This window comes from Myotis myotis, unplaced genomic scaffold (assembly GCF_014108235.1).
Source record: "Myotis myotis isolate mMyoMyo1 unplaced genomic scaffold, mMyoMyo1.p scaffold_m19_p_1, whole genome shotgun sequence".
NCBI lineage: Eukaryota > Metazoa > Chordata > Mammalia > Chiroptera > Vespertilionidae > Myotis > Myotis myotis.
Window position 1 is genome coordinate 140975053 of NW_023416313.1, and position 18126 is coordinate 140993178.

General features: G+C 40.6%; 1 protein-coding gene across 6 annotated transcripts in view; it reads right to left on the reverse strand.

The window, feature by feature from the left end:
* Positions 1 to 18126, reverse strand: part of SCFD1 (sec1 family domain containing 1) — a 120888-nt gene that overhangs the window by 34295 nt on the left and 68467 nt on the right. For all 6 annotated transcript variants that reach the window (XM_036354021.1, XM_036354027.1, XM_036354042.1 and 3 more), the window contains 3 exons: positions 14921 to 14991; positions 11562 to 11641; positions 2899 to 2961 (listed from right to left, as the gene is read on the reverse strand). In XM_036354021.1, coding sequence (XP_036209914.1) covers positions 2899 to 2961; positions 11562 to 11641; positions 14921 to 14991 — 214 coding nt within the window. The remainder of the gene's footprint in view (positions 1 to 2898; positions 2962 to 11561; positions 11642 to 14920; positions 14992 to 18126) is intronic.

Below are 18126 nucleotides of genomic sequence, written 5' to 3' on the forward strand. Positions count from 1 at the left end.
CAGTCACACTCAAGGCAGGGTAGATGGGGAGGTTGCTGCGCCACCCCGTCATGCACAGAGCAGGGCCCATCAGGGGGGTTGGGGCTCCATACCCTGTCACGCACAGAGCAGGGCCGATCAGGGGGTTGAGGAGCTCCCCCCCTGTCACTCACAGAGTAGGGCCGATAGGGGAGTTGGGGCACCGCCCCCTGTCACACTCAGGGCAGGGCGGATCAGGGGGTTGGGGCGCCACCCTCTAACACCCACAGAGCAGGGCCGATCAGGTGGTTGGGGTGCCGCCACTCTCATACTCAGGGCAGGGCCAATGGGGAGGTTATGGCTCTACCCCGTCACACACAGAGCAGGGCCCGTGGGGGGGTTGGGGCCCTGCCCCCTGTCACACACAGAGCTGCAGGGCGATCAGGGTGTTTGGGCGCTGTCCCCTGTCACGCTGATCCCGGTGCCGGGAGGCCTCGCAGCTCTGCTGATCCCGGTGCTGGGAGGCATATTACCCTTTTACTATATAGAATAGAGGCCTGGTGCATGGGTGGGGACTGGCTGGTTTGCCCTGAAGGGTGTCCTGGATCAGGGTGGGGGTCCCCACTGGGGTGCCTGTCCAGTCTGGCTGAGGGGATGATGGCTGTTTGCAGCTGGTCACACACCCTTCAGGGTGGGAGTCCCTACTGGGGTGCCTGGGCCAGTCTGGCTGAGGGGCTGAGGGCTGTTTTCAGGCTGGGACTGAAGCTCCCAACTGCTCCGTTTTTTCTTTTTTTCTTTTTTCTTTTTTATTCTGGGCCAGCTTTAGCTCTGAGGCCTCGGCTGCTGAAAACAGGTTTCTGGCCTTTGTTTACCGTCTGTATTTGATACAATGTTGCGGTCCGGCTGGCTGAAGCTCCGCTGAGTAAAGCAGGTTTCTGGGGTTTTTTTTAGCTTCTTTATTCGCAACATAGTTGCTGAGAGTTGCAGCTGAGAGGCCGGCAAGTCAGGCGGGGAACGTTGGAGTTCTCCGTCACTGAAGCAAGCAAGCCTCCCTGTTCGCATCAGCTGCCTGGCTGCCGGCCGCCATCTTGGCTGCCAGTTAATTTGCATATCTCTGCCCTACTCTGTGACGGGGATTAGCCAATGGGAAGGGTAGCGGAGTGACACTAATTACCATGTTTCTCTTTTATTAGTGTAGATATATATATATATATATGCATGCCCATAAGTATGATGAGGTCAAAAGTTACTATTTTCTCTTTATCATAGCAGCTAGATCCAATCCTGCATTGTACACTCTCTCTCTTTCTATACATAAAATCTATCACATAAAATGTGAAGCATAATACACCTGATGAATTTTACCTTGATTCTGAAGAATGTTATCCAAATTTTTAACAACAAAAACACCAACAAATGATTTTCCATACTAGGTTTTTATGTGTGTTTCCAACAGCCTCTCTTTTGGGATCAAAGGATGCTTTGTGAGACAGACTGGTAATCCTGTATTATGGTATCAGAAGGCTAAAGACATCCTTTAAAGCATCCAAAATTTTTTTGTAACACAAGAAAAAATTTAAGTCCTCAGCTACAAGATCCATAAGAAATGTAAGAGGCTTTTACTATTCAATAGGATTTTAAGGCATGAAACTGGTAAGTCTATTTATTACACTCAGTAATTTTCCAAATATATTTTCTTTTTCCCTATCTTGTACTTATTCCCCTCTGAAATGAAGAGATGGACAAGATCAGAAACAATAGAAAGTAATCTTTGTTGGAATGGACAGTTTTCAGGCGATTCCCTGGAACCAGGCAACTCTGAGGGAGTGTGCTAACCTGCACAGCACTGACTGTAGGTGAAGTCAGCTGGACTCATTTTGTCAAACACTTATAAAGTTCTGCATTATGACAAGTAATTTTGTTTTGTTAAATTGTTTCATTGCTCAAGCCCTGGCCAGTGTGGCTCAGTTGGTTGAGCATCATCCCATGCACTGAAAGGTCGAGGAACATGCCTGGGTTGTGGGCTCAATCCCCAATGGGGGCCATGCAGGAGGCAGGTGATCAATGATTCTCTCTCATCGATGTTTCAAACTGTTTCTTTCCCTTCCTCCTTCTATCTAAAATCAATAAAAACATATTTTTTTAAAAAGTGGTAGTGCCAGGCTGGCGTAGCTCAGTGGTCGAGCATCAACCTATGAACCAGGAAGTCATGGTTAGATTCCAGGTCATGGCACATGCCTGGGTTGCGGGCACAATCCCCAATAGGGGGTGTGCAGGAGGCAATTGATCAATGATTCTCTCTCATCACTGATATTTCTATCGCTTTCTTCTTCTCTGAAATTAATAAAAAGATATATTTTTAAAATTGGTAGCTCAGGATGGGGCTAGGATAAACCTGTTTCCTTCTGGGCTTCATGCTTTTGCTCTAAACTATAAAATATAAGCTAAGAATTTGAAATAGTATGGTATGGAAAAGAGCAGTTAGAATTACCTTGTACAGCTCCTTTGAAAATCACGCAGACTTTATACGATACTGTGGAGTCAGAAGTCATACCCAGCCCTGGGGACTTCCTCCCTACTATTTAGCAGGATGCCCAGGTCTATTTTGAAGCTAGGTCTTAAGTGCCTAGCTTCAAGTCTGTATTAGTTATCAACATTAGTGTAAAGATAGCTTTAACCTTCATTTATCTTCTGGAAATGAAAAATGTAATGTTTTAAGAACAAGGAAGCAAAAGAAGCCAATAGCTCATACCATGTAAAATATATTAACTTACATTTTAAAATGAAAATTTATACTAAGCTAAAGGCATGTTGATATTTATTCTCTATCACAATAAAAATACTCTGCATTCAAATTGTCAGTGTGTTTTTAAGGCATGAAAGTCTAATTATGGTCTAAAGTACCAGACTTACCCAATCAGAATTATTAAAAATACTTACCCCAATGGTTTAGTAGTAGTGTTGCCATAGCTGGCAGGAGCTGAGGCCATCTTGGCAAAAGCCCTAAGAAATAAGATAGTTATATGTAAATGTCGATTATTAGAGCTAACATTCAGTATCATGGTATTAAAATATATATTGAGCCCAGCTGGTGTGGGTCAGTGGTTGAGCTTTGACCCATGAACCAGGAGGTCACAGTTTGAGTCCTGCTCAGGGCATATGTCTGAGTTGTGGGCTTGATCCCCATTGTGGGGCATGCAGGGGGCAGCTGGTCAGTGATTCTCATCATTGATGCTTCCATCTCTCTCTCCCTTCCTCTCTGAAATAAAAAAATATATATATTTTAAAAAATATGTATCTATTGACAGAGAAGGGTGGGGGAAGAAGAGGGTACAGGTTGGAAAAATTGTGATGGAAGGAGACCTGACTTGAGGTGGTAATACAATATACAGATAATGTATTATAGAATTATAAGCCTGAAACCTGTATAATTTATTAACCAATAAATTCAACAAAAAATAAAAATATTTATTGACTAACTTTAACTTTTACTATGCAAACATTTTCTGAAAAAAATCACTTTTTAACTAATAAAATACAATATTTCAGTATAATTAGCACCAAAACAATTACAGAAACCAAAATTATATAAATTTATAACCATGTAAAATAATACTCAATATAGTACAATTAGTACTGAAATATTGAGATTCTTTAGGAAACAATGCATTTATTTTCCAAACTTCACAATTTTTCGTTTCCTTTCTATCCAATCATTAACATGAAATAGACTTGCTGTCTTTAATGAACCATTATGTACTGATTAAGTTTAGTTTCATTACTGCTCCCCACATTCCACAAGTCCTCTTTCCCAGATACATGGCTTTGTTCATGCTGTCTTTTGGGAGGTATAAACTTACTGCCTTCTTCTCCAGTGGAAATTGTACATTTCTCAGCTCAAAACCATTTTCTTCATTAACACTATTCTAATTCTACTACCCAATGATTTTTCCTTTTAGTTATATCCTATACCACACATTTTTATACTTGAAAGTCATTTCTTTTCAATCTTTCTAAATGTCCAGAATTTTTAAATCAACTATAGAATTCTTGAAAGATGGGCAAAAAGATGGCATTTAGATATGTCTTAAAATATTTTCCTTCTGGGAATATGTCATTTTAGAGTCCAGAAAACAGAATGCTTCCAGAAGAACCCTCCCACTTTGAGGTAACCACTGTTATGATTTTGGTGGATACTCTTTGAAACTATGGACATTGCATGTATAGCAAATATACTTTATTTGTTGTTAATCCTCACCCAAGGATATTTTTCCCATTGATTTTTTTCTTTTTTTCTTTTTTTTAAGCGAGAGAATGGAAAGGAGGGAGGGCAGGAGGGGGAGAGAGAGAGAAACATCAAAGTGAAAGAGACATATCAACTGGTTGCCTCCCACATGCACCCCGACTGGGGTCAGGGATGGAAACTGTAACCCAGGTTTGTGCCCTTGACCAGGAATTGAACCCTCAACCCTTTGGTGCAGAGGCCGATGGTCTTACCACTAAGCAACACTGGCCAGGGCTAACATATATTTACTTTTAATAACAAAATTAATATCACATTGTAGATGCTGTTCTATATTTAAGTAGCATGCTATAAACATTTTTATGTGAATCTTAGATCTTTTATGATTCTTACTTCAAATGCTTTATTAAAAAAAATTCCACCTAAATGCAAGAAAATCTTATGAGAAAATAAAAAAAGAATCACTAAGATGTGATAGTTGAAATGCTAAAAATATTCTATATCCATTATCAGTGGATTTTAAGATTCAGTGTATTCTAAAATCCACTGATAATACCATTAGATAAATCCCAAACACAAAGCTCACAATCTTGTTAAGAAAGGAGGATATGAATCAACTGTTTTCAGCAGATTAGAATTTTTTCCATTAACATAAATTTATTTTTCACTAGAAACAACTATATCAAAACAATAAAGAAGGGATTAATAAATAATAATACATTTATATGGCTAAGTAGTATACAAACACTACATACTACCATTGAAAACTAAGAGCCCTAGCCGGTTTGCCTTAGTGGACAGAGTATTGGCCTGCGGACTGGAGGGTCTCGGGTTTGATTTGGTCAAGGGCACATGACCAGGGTTGCAGGCTCAATACCCAGTAGGAGGTGTGCAGGAGGCAGCTGATCAATGATTCTTCTCATCATTGATGTTTCTATCTCTCTCTCCCTTCCTCTCTAAAATCAATAAAAATATATTAAAAAAAAAAAAAAACCAAGACAAGGAAAAAGCAGAATACAAAACTCTATCTGTAATAGTGATTTCCCAGTTCTAAAAACTATATTTAATGCGCATATGAAAGAATATACAGTAACTGAAGGCCCGGAGCACGAATTTGTGCACAGGTGGGGTCACTAGGAGTGGCCTGCGAATGGTCAACCAATCAGTCGGACATTTAGCATATTATGCTTTTATTATACAGATGTTTACTTGTACATTCTGAATGTTGAGATGACAGGTAAATATTTACTTTATTTATACCTGAGTTTTAAAGTTTTCTTGAATAAACTGGTATTACTCTTATAATTAAAAACAGAAAATTACAAATTAGAAATTAAAATTTTTGTAACCACATAAAACGATGCCAACGACTGCCTTTCTTTTTATAACACCAAATGTTTAAGGAATTCCCACATAATAATAATTAAAAAACAATGACATATGCCACATAGTCAGATGTGTGTTTATACATTATGAAAAATGGAAAAGATAGTTTTAAAGAAAGTTTTTTGTGTGTATGTTTTCTTATTACAAGAACACAAATAAACAAAATTAAAAAAACAAAGTATCCTAATATATAAAAACCGTGGCGACCCAGCACTGACTGCTGAGGGGGCTGCGAATCAGGCCTGGAGAGAGGCCTGAAGAGAGAAGCAGGGTCTGATCCGTAGCCTCTGTGGCAGCTGTTGGTCAGCACTTGTCTCTCTCTTTCTCTCCAGCAGCCGTGCCTCCATTTCTCTCCAGGCCTCCACCAGGGCTGCTGATTAGCCCTGCCTTTCTGATCAGGCCCTGTTGATAGGCCCAGAGATGCTGACTGGCATAGAAACCGACCAATCAAAACCAAATTGGCCAGCAGAGGAGGGCAGTTGGGGGCGAGATCAGGCCTGCAGGGGAGGGCAGTTAGGGATGATCAGGCAGTCAGAGGCAATCAGGCCAGCAGGGAAGGGCAGTTGGGGGCGAGATCAGGTCAGCAGGGGAGGGCAGTTAGGGGGACCAGGCCAGCAGGGGAGGGCAGTTGGGGGCCATCAGGCCAGCAGGGGAGGGCAGTTGGGGGCGACCAGGCTGGCAGGGGAGGGCAGTTGGGGGCCATCAGGCTAGCAGGGGAGGGCAGTTGGGGGTGAGATCAGGCCGGTAGGGGAGGGCAGTTGGGGACGAGATCAGGCCAGCAGGGGGGGGACATTTGGGGGCGATCAGGCTGGCAGGAGAGCAGTTAGATGTTAATCAGGCCGTCAGGGGAGCAGTTAGGGGTGATCAGGCTGGAAGGCAGAAGCAGTTAGGGGCAATCAGGCAGACAGGCAGGCGAGTGGTTAGGAGCCAGTGGTCCTGAAAGAACAAAGCAGAAACACACCCTCCTCCCTTTCAACGACAAAGCAGAGACACATTCTCCTCCCTCTCCTCTATTTTGTCTTGCAAGGCTGGGCCCTCAGCCCAAGCCCCCCCCATTTTCCGAGAGTGACCACAAGAATGCTGGTATTGTCCTAACTCCTCCAACCACCACCTGAGTGGACCAGTGAAGCTCCAGAAATGCAGCTAAGGTCCTAATAAGGCTATAGTGGAGGACAGCTCTAACCTTCAGAATGTGTTGGTCACTTCCTGACCCTTATGCTGTAAAACCCTGACCTAAATGATCAATCTCTGTAACTCACGTCACCCCTAAAGCCCACCCAAATAACTTGCCCTATATAACCTTTGTTCTCCTGGGACATGCTCTCTCGTCTCACCGCTGCGTCGGACAGAGGCTGGGAGCCAAACCTGGGTTTGAATAATAAAGACTCTTTGCTTTTGCATCGGAAAAGGCTCCCTGGTGGTGGATTATTGGGGACCCCGAACTCTGGGCATAACAGTCCCGGATTGTGAGAGGGATGTCCAACTGCAGGTTTAGGCCCAATCCCACAGGCACTCTGTGTTTCCTGAACTTGTATGTCCCAGATTGGAAAGGGTGCAGGCCCTGTTGAGGGACAACTGCCCCCCCCCCCGCCATGCATGAATTTCATGCACTGGGCCTCTAGTCTATATTTATAAAACCTTAAGCAGCCGTGCAATCGTCCAACCGGTAGCTCTGATGCGCACTGACCACCAAGGGGCAGAAGCTCAACATACAGGCATGGAAACATGGTACAAACTGATGAATCTCAGAGGGAAGAGGGGAGGGAGGAGGGAGGAAGCGATTAACCAAAGATCTTATATGCTAATGGAGGCCTGGCCTGCAGGGATCGGGCTGCAACTGGCTCTCCAACATACCCTGAGGGTTCCTGAATTGTGAGAGAGCACAGGCCAGGCCAAGGGACCCCACTGGTGCATGAATCTGTGCACTGGGCCTCTAGTTATAAATAATGCTGGAATACATATGTGGGTTTAGTGTTTTGATTTTCTTTGGTTAAATACTCAGAAGTGGAGTTGCTGGGTACTTCATCTCTTGAGTAGCCTTTGTTTTAAAATCTATTTCGTCTGGTACAAATATTACTATACCACTTTGTTTTGTTTTGTTTCCATTTTCATGAAATGGAAACCCCTTTACTTTCAGTCTCTGTGTGTCTTTCAATCTGAAATGAGTCTCTGGTAAACAATGTTATGTAAGGTTCTTGTTTTGTTATCCATTCAGTCATCATATATATGTCTTTTGATTGAAGCTTTTAATCCATTTGCATTTAAAGTAATGATAAATATGTATTTATTGCAATGTTATTATTCATATTTTGATTTTTTCCCCTTCTTCTTAAAGAAGACCCTTCGTTCTTTCTTGTGATACTGGTTTGGTGGTGGTGAACTCCTTTAGCTTTTTCTTGTCTAAAAGCTTTTTACCTATCCTTCAATTCTAAATGATAGCTTTGCTGGGTAAAGTAATCTTGATTATAGGTCCCTCCTTTTCTTCATTTGGAATATTTTGTGCCGATTCTTTCTAACATACACATTTCTGTTGAGAAATCAGATGACAGTCTTGTGGGGACCCCCTTGTAGGAAAGTGACAGTCATTCTTTTGCTGCTTTTAAGATTCCTTCTCTGCTTTTATCCTTTGGCTTTTTAATTATGATGTGTCTTGGAATAAGCCTCTTTGGGTTCATCTTATTTGGGACTCTGTGGTTCCCGAACCTGTATGTCTAGTTCCTTCACCTGGTTAGGGATGTTTTCTGGCATTACTTTTTCAAATAGATTTTTCAATTTCTTGCTCTCTCTCTTCTCCTTCTAGCACTGCCATGATATAAATGTTGGTATGCCTGAAGTTGTTCCAGACTCACCTTTGGGGATTTTTTTTTTTCTTTTTGCTGTTCTGATTAGGTGTTTTCTGCTTTCTTATATTCCAAATTGCTGGTTGATTTTCTGCTTCATCTACTCTCCTATTGATTCCATGTAATTTATTCTACATTTCAGTTAGTGTACTCTTCATTTCTGACTGGTTCTTTTATATGGTTTCTGTGTCCGTCTTTATGCTGTTTAATTTTTGAATAAGTTCATTAAGCATTCTTATAATCAGTGTTTTGAACAGTGTATCTGGTAGTTTGCTTGCCTCCATTTCATTTAGTTCTTTTTCTGGAGATTTTTCCTGTTCTTTCATTTGGGGTCTGTTTCTTTGTCTCTGCATTTGGCTGCTTCCCTATGTTTGTTTCCATGTATTAGGTAGAGCTGCTACGTCTCCTAGACTTGGTAGAGTGGCTTTATGTAGTAGATGTCCAGTGGCGTAACCTCCCTAGTAACCTGAGTGCTCCAAGTGCACTCCCTATGTGGATTGTGTGCAGTGTCCTGTTACAGTTGAGCTTTGATTGCAATTGGCAGGTTACTGGGAGGAATTGACCCTAAGGCTGATTGGCTGTGAGAACCGGCTGTGACTACAGTGGAGAAGTTTCTGTACAGGGGCTGACCCTAGGAGCAGGACTCACTACAGTAGGCTTTGGTGCCAAATGAGTTTGCCCCTTGAGTGTGTCACTTGTGGAGGTATTTGAATTTTAATCCATTGTAGTCTGAAGCTGTCTACTGGGTGCACTGGCTCTGGGGCCTGCCAAGGGATGAAAGGTCAGCCACTGCCTGTGCCCTGCCCAGGCCACCTGACATGATCTACAGAGCGATCTGTAAAAGGCTACTTTTGCTGGCTTGGAGGTGCCTGGGGAGGCTGAGCTGAAAACCAAGGCTGACTGATGCTAGTGCCAGACCTGGGGTCACTTAGGAAGAGGGAAGGGGCATGCTGCTAGTTTGAGAGATTTTAGGAAACTCTGAAGCCTGAGTCAAGAGAGGCTGTTTGTATCAAAAAGCTACTGGAAACAGCTTGGGTGGCCCACAAGTTGGGTGGGACCAGGTCTCAGAGAATCACCAAGGAGGGACAAATAGTTAGCCAGGCTGATGGAGACTCACACATGGCACCCACCTGCCAATTCTGTGGGGAGAGGTCCCAGAAAAGGAACAGTGGCCTTTGCCAGCACTCCCAGTCTCAATGTAGCTTCTTCTTTATATCCTTAGTTATAACACTTCTGCTTAGCTAGACTTCAGGCAGTTCTGAATGATGGATTTCTATTTAGTTTGCATATTTTTTTGATAAATCTGAGATCAGAAAGTATATTCAACCTTGTAGTCTTAAAACAATTATTTTAGGAAATATTTTGAAGGTGATGTTTGTTGTAGAAAATTTGGAAAATAAAGATAAGCACCCAAAAGAAAAAAAATTCTACCAAAGTTAGTCACTAATAACACTGAGGTGTACATCACTTCAGCTATGTGATTACATATATATATATATATATATATATATATACACACACACACACACACACACACACACACACACAGACATACACACTAGAGACCCAATGCACGATATTCATGCATGGGAGGTTGCCTGGCCAGCAATCTGGGCTGATCTGTGGGGCGATCGGGGGGCCCCCGCTGGCACCTGCCTTGGCTGGTCTGGGGCCTGTGGGCTAGGGGCAGCTCCTGAGTTGAGTGTCTGCCTCCTGGTGGTCAGTGTGCGTCATAGCAATCGTCGTTCTGCTGTTCGGTCAATTTCATATTAGGTTTTTATTATATAGGATATATATACACTACACACACATATATACACATGTATGTTCATACATACACACACACACACACACATAAACGGATTTTAGGGATTATACTATAAATGATGTCATCTAAATTTTGGCTCAAATATCACTTCCCAGAGACTTTTCATATCTCCTCAATAAATTTAATCATCACCCCCAACAAGTTAAGATGTTATTACTGGTTTATATCACTTAATATGGTTTAATATTTTGCTCATTTGTTTGCTTGTTGATTTATTGTTCCCTCAACACAAACAAACTCAATGTGTAGGGGCCTTCCTTAGCATGCTCACTATTGTATTCCTGATGTCTAGAAGAGTCCCTATACACACAAACAAGGGAAATATTTATCAAACAAATCAAGGAATACAGTAGTAAACTTCTTTTTCACTTTCAATATAACATGAACATTGCCCAATGTCATTAAATAAGTCTTCTACAATGATTTTTTAATGACTCTGTTGCATTTTATCTTATGGAAATATCATAATTTATTTACTAATTTATTGCTGGACATTTAGGTTGGTTTTTAAAATTTCATGATTAAATTGCTTCTAAATTTTAGAACTCCAATACTCTTCGGGATAAATCCTCAAGAGGAGAAGTTCTAGATCAAGGGCATTTTATTTCTTTTTTAAATTAAAACTTTAGCCCTACCTGGTTGGCCTGCAGACTGAAGCATCCTAGGTTTGATTCTGGTCAAGGACACGTACCTCGGTTGCAGGCTCCTCCCTGGCCTGGGCTCTGCTCAGGGCATGCAGGAGGCAACCAATGGATGTGTTTCTCTCACATCAATATTTCTCTCTGTCTTTCCCTCTCTCCAATCTCTAAAAATCAATGGGAAAATATCCTCCAGGATTAAAAAATAAATAAATAAAACTTAAAAAAAAACAAAAACAACTTTATACTATCCAGCAAAATTGAGACACTTTATATTTCTAATAGCAGAGTATAAATGCACCAATTAATCTGCTTATATCCTGAGCACAATATTTTGTAAATCTCTGCATTATGTTAATCTGCATTTCTCTGAGAACTAGTGAAATTAAAACTCTTAAAAATGTTTTGAGACCTTTGACCCAAAACTTCATCCTTTGACTTTCTCATCTTATCAGTGAAGAGAATATAAATATGTCTGGAAAGAAAAACATCATTATTTTGTGTAATTTTTAGTTGTGGATAGGGAGGGACAGATAAGAAAATATTCATACCATTGAATAAAATATATTAAGGCATTGTTCAATTTTCTTAGTAACATTGCCATTTTCTTGAGAATTCAACTTCCATTGTGCTCTCTTAAATGGTGAAAATTTAAAAAGAAAACTTACTTCCATTGTTTGATATACTGTAAGGGGTTAAGGTCACATCCTGCATCAGTTAAGGCTTTTTTGTATTGCTCCAAGTCAGCCTAAAATAAGCAAAGAATGATATGACAAAAATTTTACTTTCATGAAAGGAAAGACCATATTGTTTGTTGTCATTTGATTATTCAAAAATAGTTAGACCAAAGGCATGAGTTTGAATTTGAGGAACCCAAATGGAGTGGAGTTTTATCTGAGGTAACCAAATTGGGCACCTGAGACAAAAATCACATGTAATGAAAATTACCTTTGACATGCTCCCAAATCACTAATAAACACTGTTTTGTCATTCCTCAGTAAGGCCAATAGACTGTTTTTTCTCCACTGTTGAAACAGATGGCCTTTCCTTAAGATAAGCATTAAATAAAAGATTTGGCTTGACCAAGACTATTTTAAACAAGACACACAAGAGAAATGACACGGACTGAGGGAACTGCAGATCCAGGTTTTCCCATCTTATATTCATTTTGAGGTCCAAATTCTTAACTGAATAGAAGCTGTCTTACAATTTAAAAATCATTGTTTTCTTTTTCTTGCTTTTTATTTATGATGAATAAGTCTAGTTGAAACAGTGTAATTTATAGGAGCTTATTAGCAGTGACTTCATTCTAAAAATTTTATAAGACAGAAGCTTTAAGTGCATTTTTAACCAGTAATGTTTACTCTTTTGCATTTTTGAGGCTATTCATCTGATGTCAGTCGTCACAATTTGCTTCAAACCTCTTAATGGTCACTTAAAGTTATGAAGAAACATAATCCTTATCCTATATAATAAAGAGGCAATATGCAAATAAACCTTCACGCCATCACAAGATGGCTGCCTACAACCAGGCCAGCAGGGGGGTTAGTGAGGGACGACCAAACGACTGAACAAGCAGGTTGTGTGGGGTGACCAGGCTGGCAGGGGGGTTAGTGAGGGACGACCAAATGACTGAACAAGCAGGCTGCGTGGGGTGACCAGGTTGGCGGGGGGGCGGGGGCAAGTGGGGGTGACTAGGCCAGCACGGGGGGCAGTAAGGGGTGACCAGGCCACAGAGGGGGCCAGTTGGGGATGACCAGGCCACAGGGGGGGCAGTAAGAGGTGACCAGGACGGCGGGGGAGGGGGGGCAGTTGGGGGCAACCAGGCTGGCAGGGGGGGAAGTGAGGGGCGACTACCCCAGTGGGGGGGGGGGGTTGTCAAGGTGACCAGGCCAGCAGGAAGGGGGCAGTTAGGGGCAATCAGACCGGCACACTGAGGCAGTGAGGGGCAATCAGGCCAGCAGGGGGAGGGCAGTTAGGGGTGACCAGGCAGGCAGGCAAGCGATTAGGAGCCAGCAGTTCAGGATTGTGAGATTGTGAGATTGTGAGATCGGGGGATCGGGCCTAAACCGCAGTTGGACATCCCCCGTGAGGTCCCAGATTGGAGAGGGTGCAGGCTGGGCTGAAGGGACCCTCCCCATGCACGAATTTCATGCACCAGGCCTCCAGTCTGTCTATCTATCTATCTATCTATCTATCTATCTATCTATCTATATATATATATATAGAAGGCTGATAAGCAAAATGTCCCCTTGGGAGTTCGATCTGGAGACCAGGAGTTCGATTGCTCGCTATGATGGGCGCTGACCACCAGGGGGTGGTGTGGAACATGGTGGGAACTGTGCAGTGGTGGCAGGTGGGTGAGGGAAGAAGGAGGCGGGGAAGCAGGGAACCTGATCGGCCCTGAGCGCAAGCCAGGCCTAGGGAAACTACCCATGCACAAACTTCGTGAACCAGGCCTCAAGCAAAAAATAAATGACAATAAAATGATGTGGTCAAATTTAAAAAATCTTGAATTAAGTTTTTAAATCATATGTTCTTAAGAAGATATTATGAATAGGCTATGAGGATCCCCAAAAATACAGGTATACCTCTATTAATGAGAGCATTATTTCTGAAAAGAATGTGACACTTTCTTACTGAAATAAAATAAAAGTCTACTATGTATTCCTAGGATAAAGTAAAATTGGCCGAAAACAAATGATGGGTTTAGTTTGCTGTTTTAACATGCCACACATTTTTGACCAAGAGCCTTGTAATATGCCAGATTTTTTTTTTTTTTAAATCAACACTACCAGCAAAGGAAAAGAGTTTACAAGAGCCATATCATTCTAGATGTCATCTGCGAGCTTCTTATGCTTTTTGAAAAGTTGGTAAAATTATACTGAGTTAACATTAGAATAAGTTAAGAGGTTTTTAACTCAACAACAAGACTGATACCAAAATCAGTGCTTTCCTTCAGAGTAAGTTAATGGTCTATACATACTTAAAAAACTTTTTTTCTTCAAAAGCAGTTGATGGCTCATTACAGGAAAAAACCAAAACAATAAAATTACCCACAATCCATACTTTCAGTGAGAAAAAAAAAATCTAGAAGGACCCTTTATCATTTTCCAACCATTCTTAGGAACTCTTTCTAATATAAAAGTAGTTATTTCATTGCAATACAAAGTATTTCAACTTTATTTTTATATGAATCATGCAACATGAATCTGAAGATTACCAAAATCTTATTAAATTTCAATCTTTACAGGACTTTTTCGAACACTGCATATTTTCCTTCAAGCGACTCCTCTCTATAATGGACATTAGTTTTAAAAGAATCTTAAAAAATTACCAAATTTTTACTTGAGGTTAAAGATAAAATCTTTGGAAGGCAAATAAATATTAGTAGCTACCGCTTAAAGAAATGGAACTTTTGTCCTGGTTGGTGTGGCTCAGTTGGTTGGGTGTTGTCCCATGCACTGAAAGATTGGCGGTTCGATTCCTGGCCAGAGCACATGCTTGGGTTGCAGTTTGATCCCTCACAGTGAGCGTGTGGGAAGCAGCCAACTTATGTTTTGCTCTCACACTGATGTGTCTTTCTCTCCCCCTTTCCCTTCCTTTCTCTCTAAAAATTAATTAAAAATAATAATCAAAATACAAAAATACAAAAAAGAAATGGAACTTTAAGATGATCACATCATGAGAAATAGTAAAAACAACCTTTCAAAAAGCATAGCAAACTTGGTTAACTTAGTTTAGAATAGCTATTTTCTAGAAATAAAATTTTTGGCCACTTGAATTCAGTTCATATTCCAATGACTTAAAAGGAGTCAGACATAAAATGAGAGGATAGTTGGTGGCAATAAACATTGTTATAAAACTCATCAGTAAATGGAACCAGCCTTAACAAACTATTTTTCTTTTAAAGAAAGAAATGAAGTCATTATTTGGCCATAGTGATTTTTACCTCTATTTTTGAAACAAACACCCCCCCCCCCCCACCACCACCACCATTTGCCCAATAAATGAACAGAGACCATACCTCAGAAGGTGCCTGCTGTGTGCTTATATAATAAATAAGAAACAGCCTCATTTTATCTTCTGGAGTTCCTGCTACATAGGGGAAAGCAGAATTTTAAAAACCCCTCATAATTCTGGGTATTTAGTCAACACAGGTATATAAAAAGTCAAGGCATATCTAAATATGAATCTAGATTTAACTGATTTAAGGTTATAAACACTTTAATTACAACCAGATAAAATACAGATATGGAAAAAATTTAAATGCTTTTAGATTAAAGAGATGGGATATGGAAGTATCTCCATTCTTTCTTCCATACTGTACTTTATATTGAGATTTACAGGAGACTATTGATATGAAAAGGGGATGTTAGTAATAATTATGGAAAGACAATCAGCATAAAAATGGGACTATCCTGGGACACAAGTTGTGTGGTCACCCTAGGTATTAGATTATGAAATCTTGCTGCCTAAAATCATCTAGATCAGACTAAGGTCATACTTTTCAAATTGGGATAATTAAATATAATGTCTCCTCTTTCTGAAGGGCATTATATTACATTTAATACATTTATATTAAACACTGATGTACTGTGCATAACATATTTGTCTAAAATTTTAAGACAAAACATAAGATTTTAAAGAAATTTCTTGCTTGCAGTGGGTGCCTTGGGCTACTACAACTCCTATTACCCAATAGCCCAAAACTGTCCAGAGAAACTAACTTATTCTCCCCTCTGCTACTGGGTTTACTTGGGTGAAAAGTGGTAATAGCCATAGGTAACTCAGTTTCACTACTCAATAAATAACAATATGCACTCTCACTTCAAATTATGTCCTAATACTCAAGAAATCAAATTGTTATACTTTATTACAGAATAAAAACAAGAACTTTTTCAAAATATGACTGATGAACCATCAATTTTTTAAAATATGGTTAGAATCTAGACACCCATTCTTAAATTATCCTCACTCCTATATATGACAAAGAGTGGTGATAAAGATCTTTCTCCAAAGTTCTCATGTTTACAAATAAATATAGTATCTTAGACACTTTGATTCATGGTCTTGTTTAAATCCTAGGAAAACCTGACATTTTTGTTTTAGCAGGTAATTAGCCTGCTGGTTCAGGCCAAAGTTCCTACCACCTTCCTGTGGGTTGTGGTTCCATCACTGACTCTATTTTCAAACCCTTTTGCAGTGCTATGGGGATGTGTCTCACTGCTCAGTGGACAATAGGAGAACTGGGAGATCATGTAGCCCTTCACCTCTTAGTCTTTGGAATGGTGTTTAAGATCAGATTCCCATATAGGCAGTTCAGAGGTGAGCCCAGGAATTCATGAACAATTTGATGGGGCTGCTTTTCTGAGCTCCTTCCTCTGCAATCTTCCTGGTTCTTTCCAATTCCCTTAGCCCTTCCTTTTTGGTGCTCCAGTCAAAAACCTTTGGCTCTAGTTACCCTGCTCCATTGTGCATTTCCTGTAACTGACTAAGCAGCTAGAGGAAATAGAGAAAAAGAACAACAGGGCTTGCTTTAGGCTCTTGGGACCATAGCTTCTAAGGTAGTAGAGAAACGGTCCTCTCCCTCAGAGTTTTAGGGGCCTGTGGTGGTTCCCTGCTGTTGCTTTTAATATTCTCAGCATCTATAGCATAGCCTTTTTCTCACAGAAGGCACACGTTCTGTTTAAAGAACGAACAGCTCCCATTCTTCAGGGAGAAACATTTTATAGTTACTATGTGCTAATAAATGCCCCAAACCTCTGCTAAGGTTTTTAAGAGTCCTGATGGTAAGGACTATAGAGCATCCAAATACTTAACACGAACATGAATCACAGGGGAACCAAATTGCAATTGTATCTTTACAGTTATAAGTACTCTAGAGCTTATAGCCACAGCCTGAATCTTCTTGTCACACATAAGTTTCTACTGTAACTGCACTCTATTTTAAAGTCAGAGTGTCCAGCTCATTATATATTTTCTTTCCCCATCTCAGCCCTGGAATCCCAATGTAAAATGGTATTTATAAGCTAAAATCTTTACTATTGGGGCATTGTTACTTCCAGCCCTGCTCAATTGGCAGAGCTAGATAATACATATATAGGATGTCCCCCAAAATGTATCTATACTTTGAATAATTATAAAGGCAATGTTTATTAAAATGATTTCATTTTCAAAATTGTGCTATCAGCTGTTCAAGTGTGTATACATTTTTTTGGGACACCTGTATAAGTGTACACACACACACACACACACACACACACACACACACACAAAACATCTGTATTTATTTCTCTATCTGACAAATACATAGTGAAAACACTAAGTCCATACCAACACCTCCAATTCCAACCCAACAGTCCAGGATTCATTCTAGTCTTCTCCCTTTCCTATTTATAACTTCCTTCTCCAAGGAGAAACCTGGCTCCCGTTACATTATCTAATATATTTACTTATTTAACCAGCTCCTTGTATGTAACAAATATCATATTTCTGCTGCCATCTTTGCCTGCATGGAAGCCTTTTCACTCCACTTGGACACTGATTCCCTACAATGGACCCAACATGCCTGGCCATACTGCTCACCCATTTGGGCTGATGTTGGGTTGGCTCCTGTGCAGCGATCTGTTAGAGCTCTTACACCCGTGTTTCCACCTGTGGACACTGCTCACTTCACTCGGACTTCAATACCTTATACAAATTATCAACACTCCCATTACCTACATGTAGATGCCCTTCTCATTTTGCTCAGGTTCCAAGATCTTGTTCTGGTCGAAAGTGACACCAGACTTCTGCTTTGCATAAATGCCTACATTGCTCAGCCTTATTTAATGTCTTTAAAAATAAACTGTTTGAGAAAGTAGGGGGAAAGGACAATGAAAGGTTCTGTTTGCCCTTTTATCAACACACTATTTAACTTTACTCAAAAGTTCTTGTTAAATAACTCTGAAGTAATGGACTTATGTATATTTTGCCCTTTTTCATTGTAAAGTATACTTAAAATGCTATGCTCTCACTACAAATCTAGCTTTTTAAAAGTGTGAGCAAGCCCGGCTATATGGCTCAGTGGTTTAGTGTCAATCCATATACCAAGAGGTCGCTGGTTCAATTCCTGGTCAGGGCACATGTCCAGGTTGTAGGGTCAAACCACAGTAGGGGGCATGCAGGAGGCAGCCGATCAATGTTTCTTTCTCTCTCTCTCTCCCTTTCCCTTCCTCACTCTAAAATCAA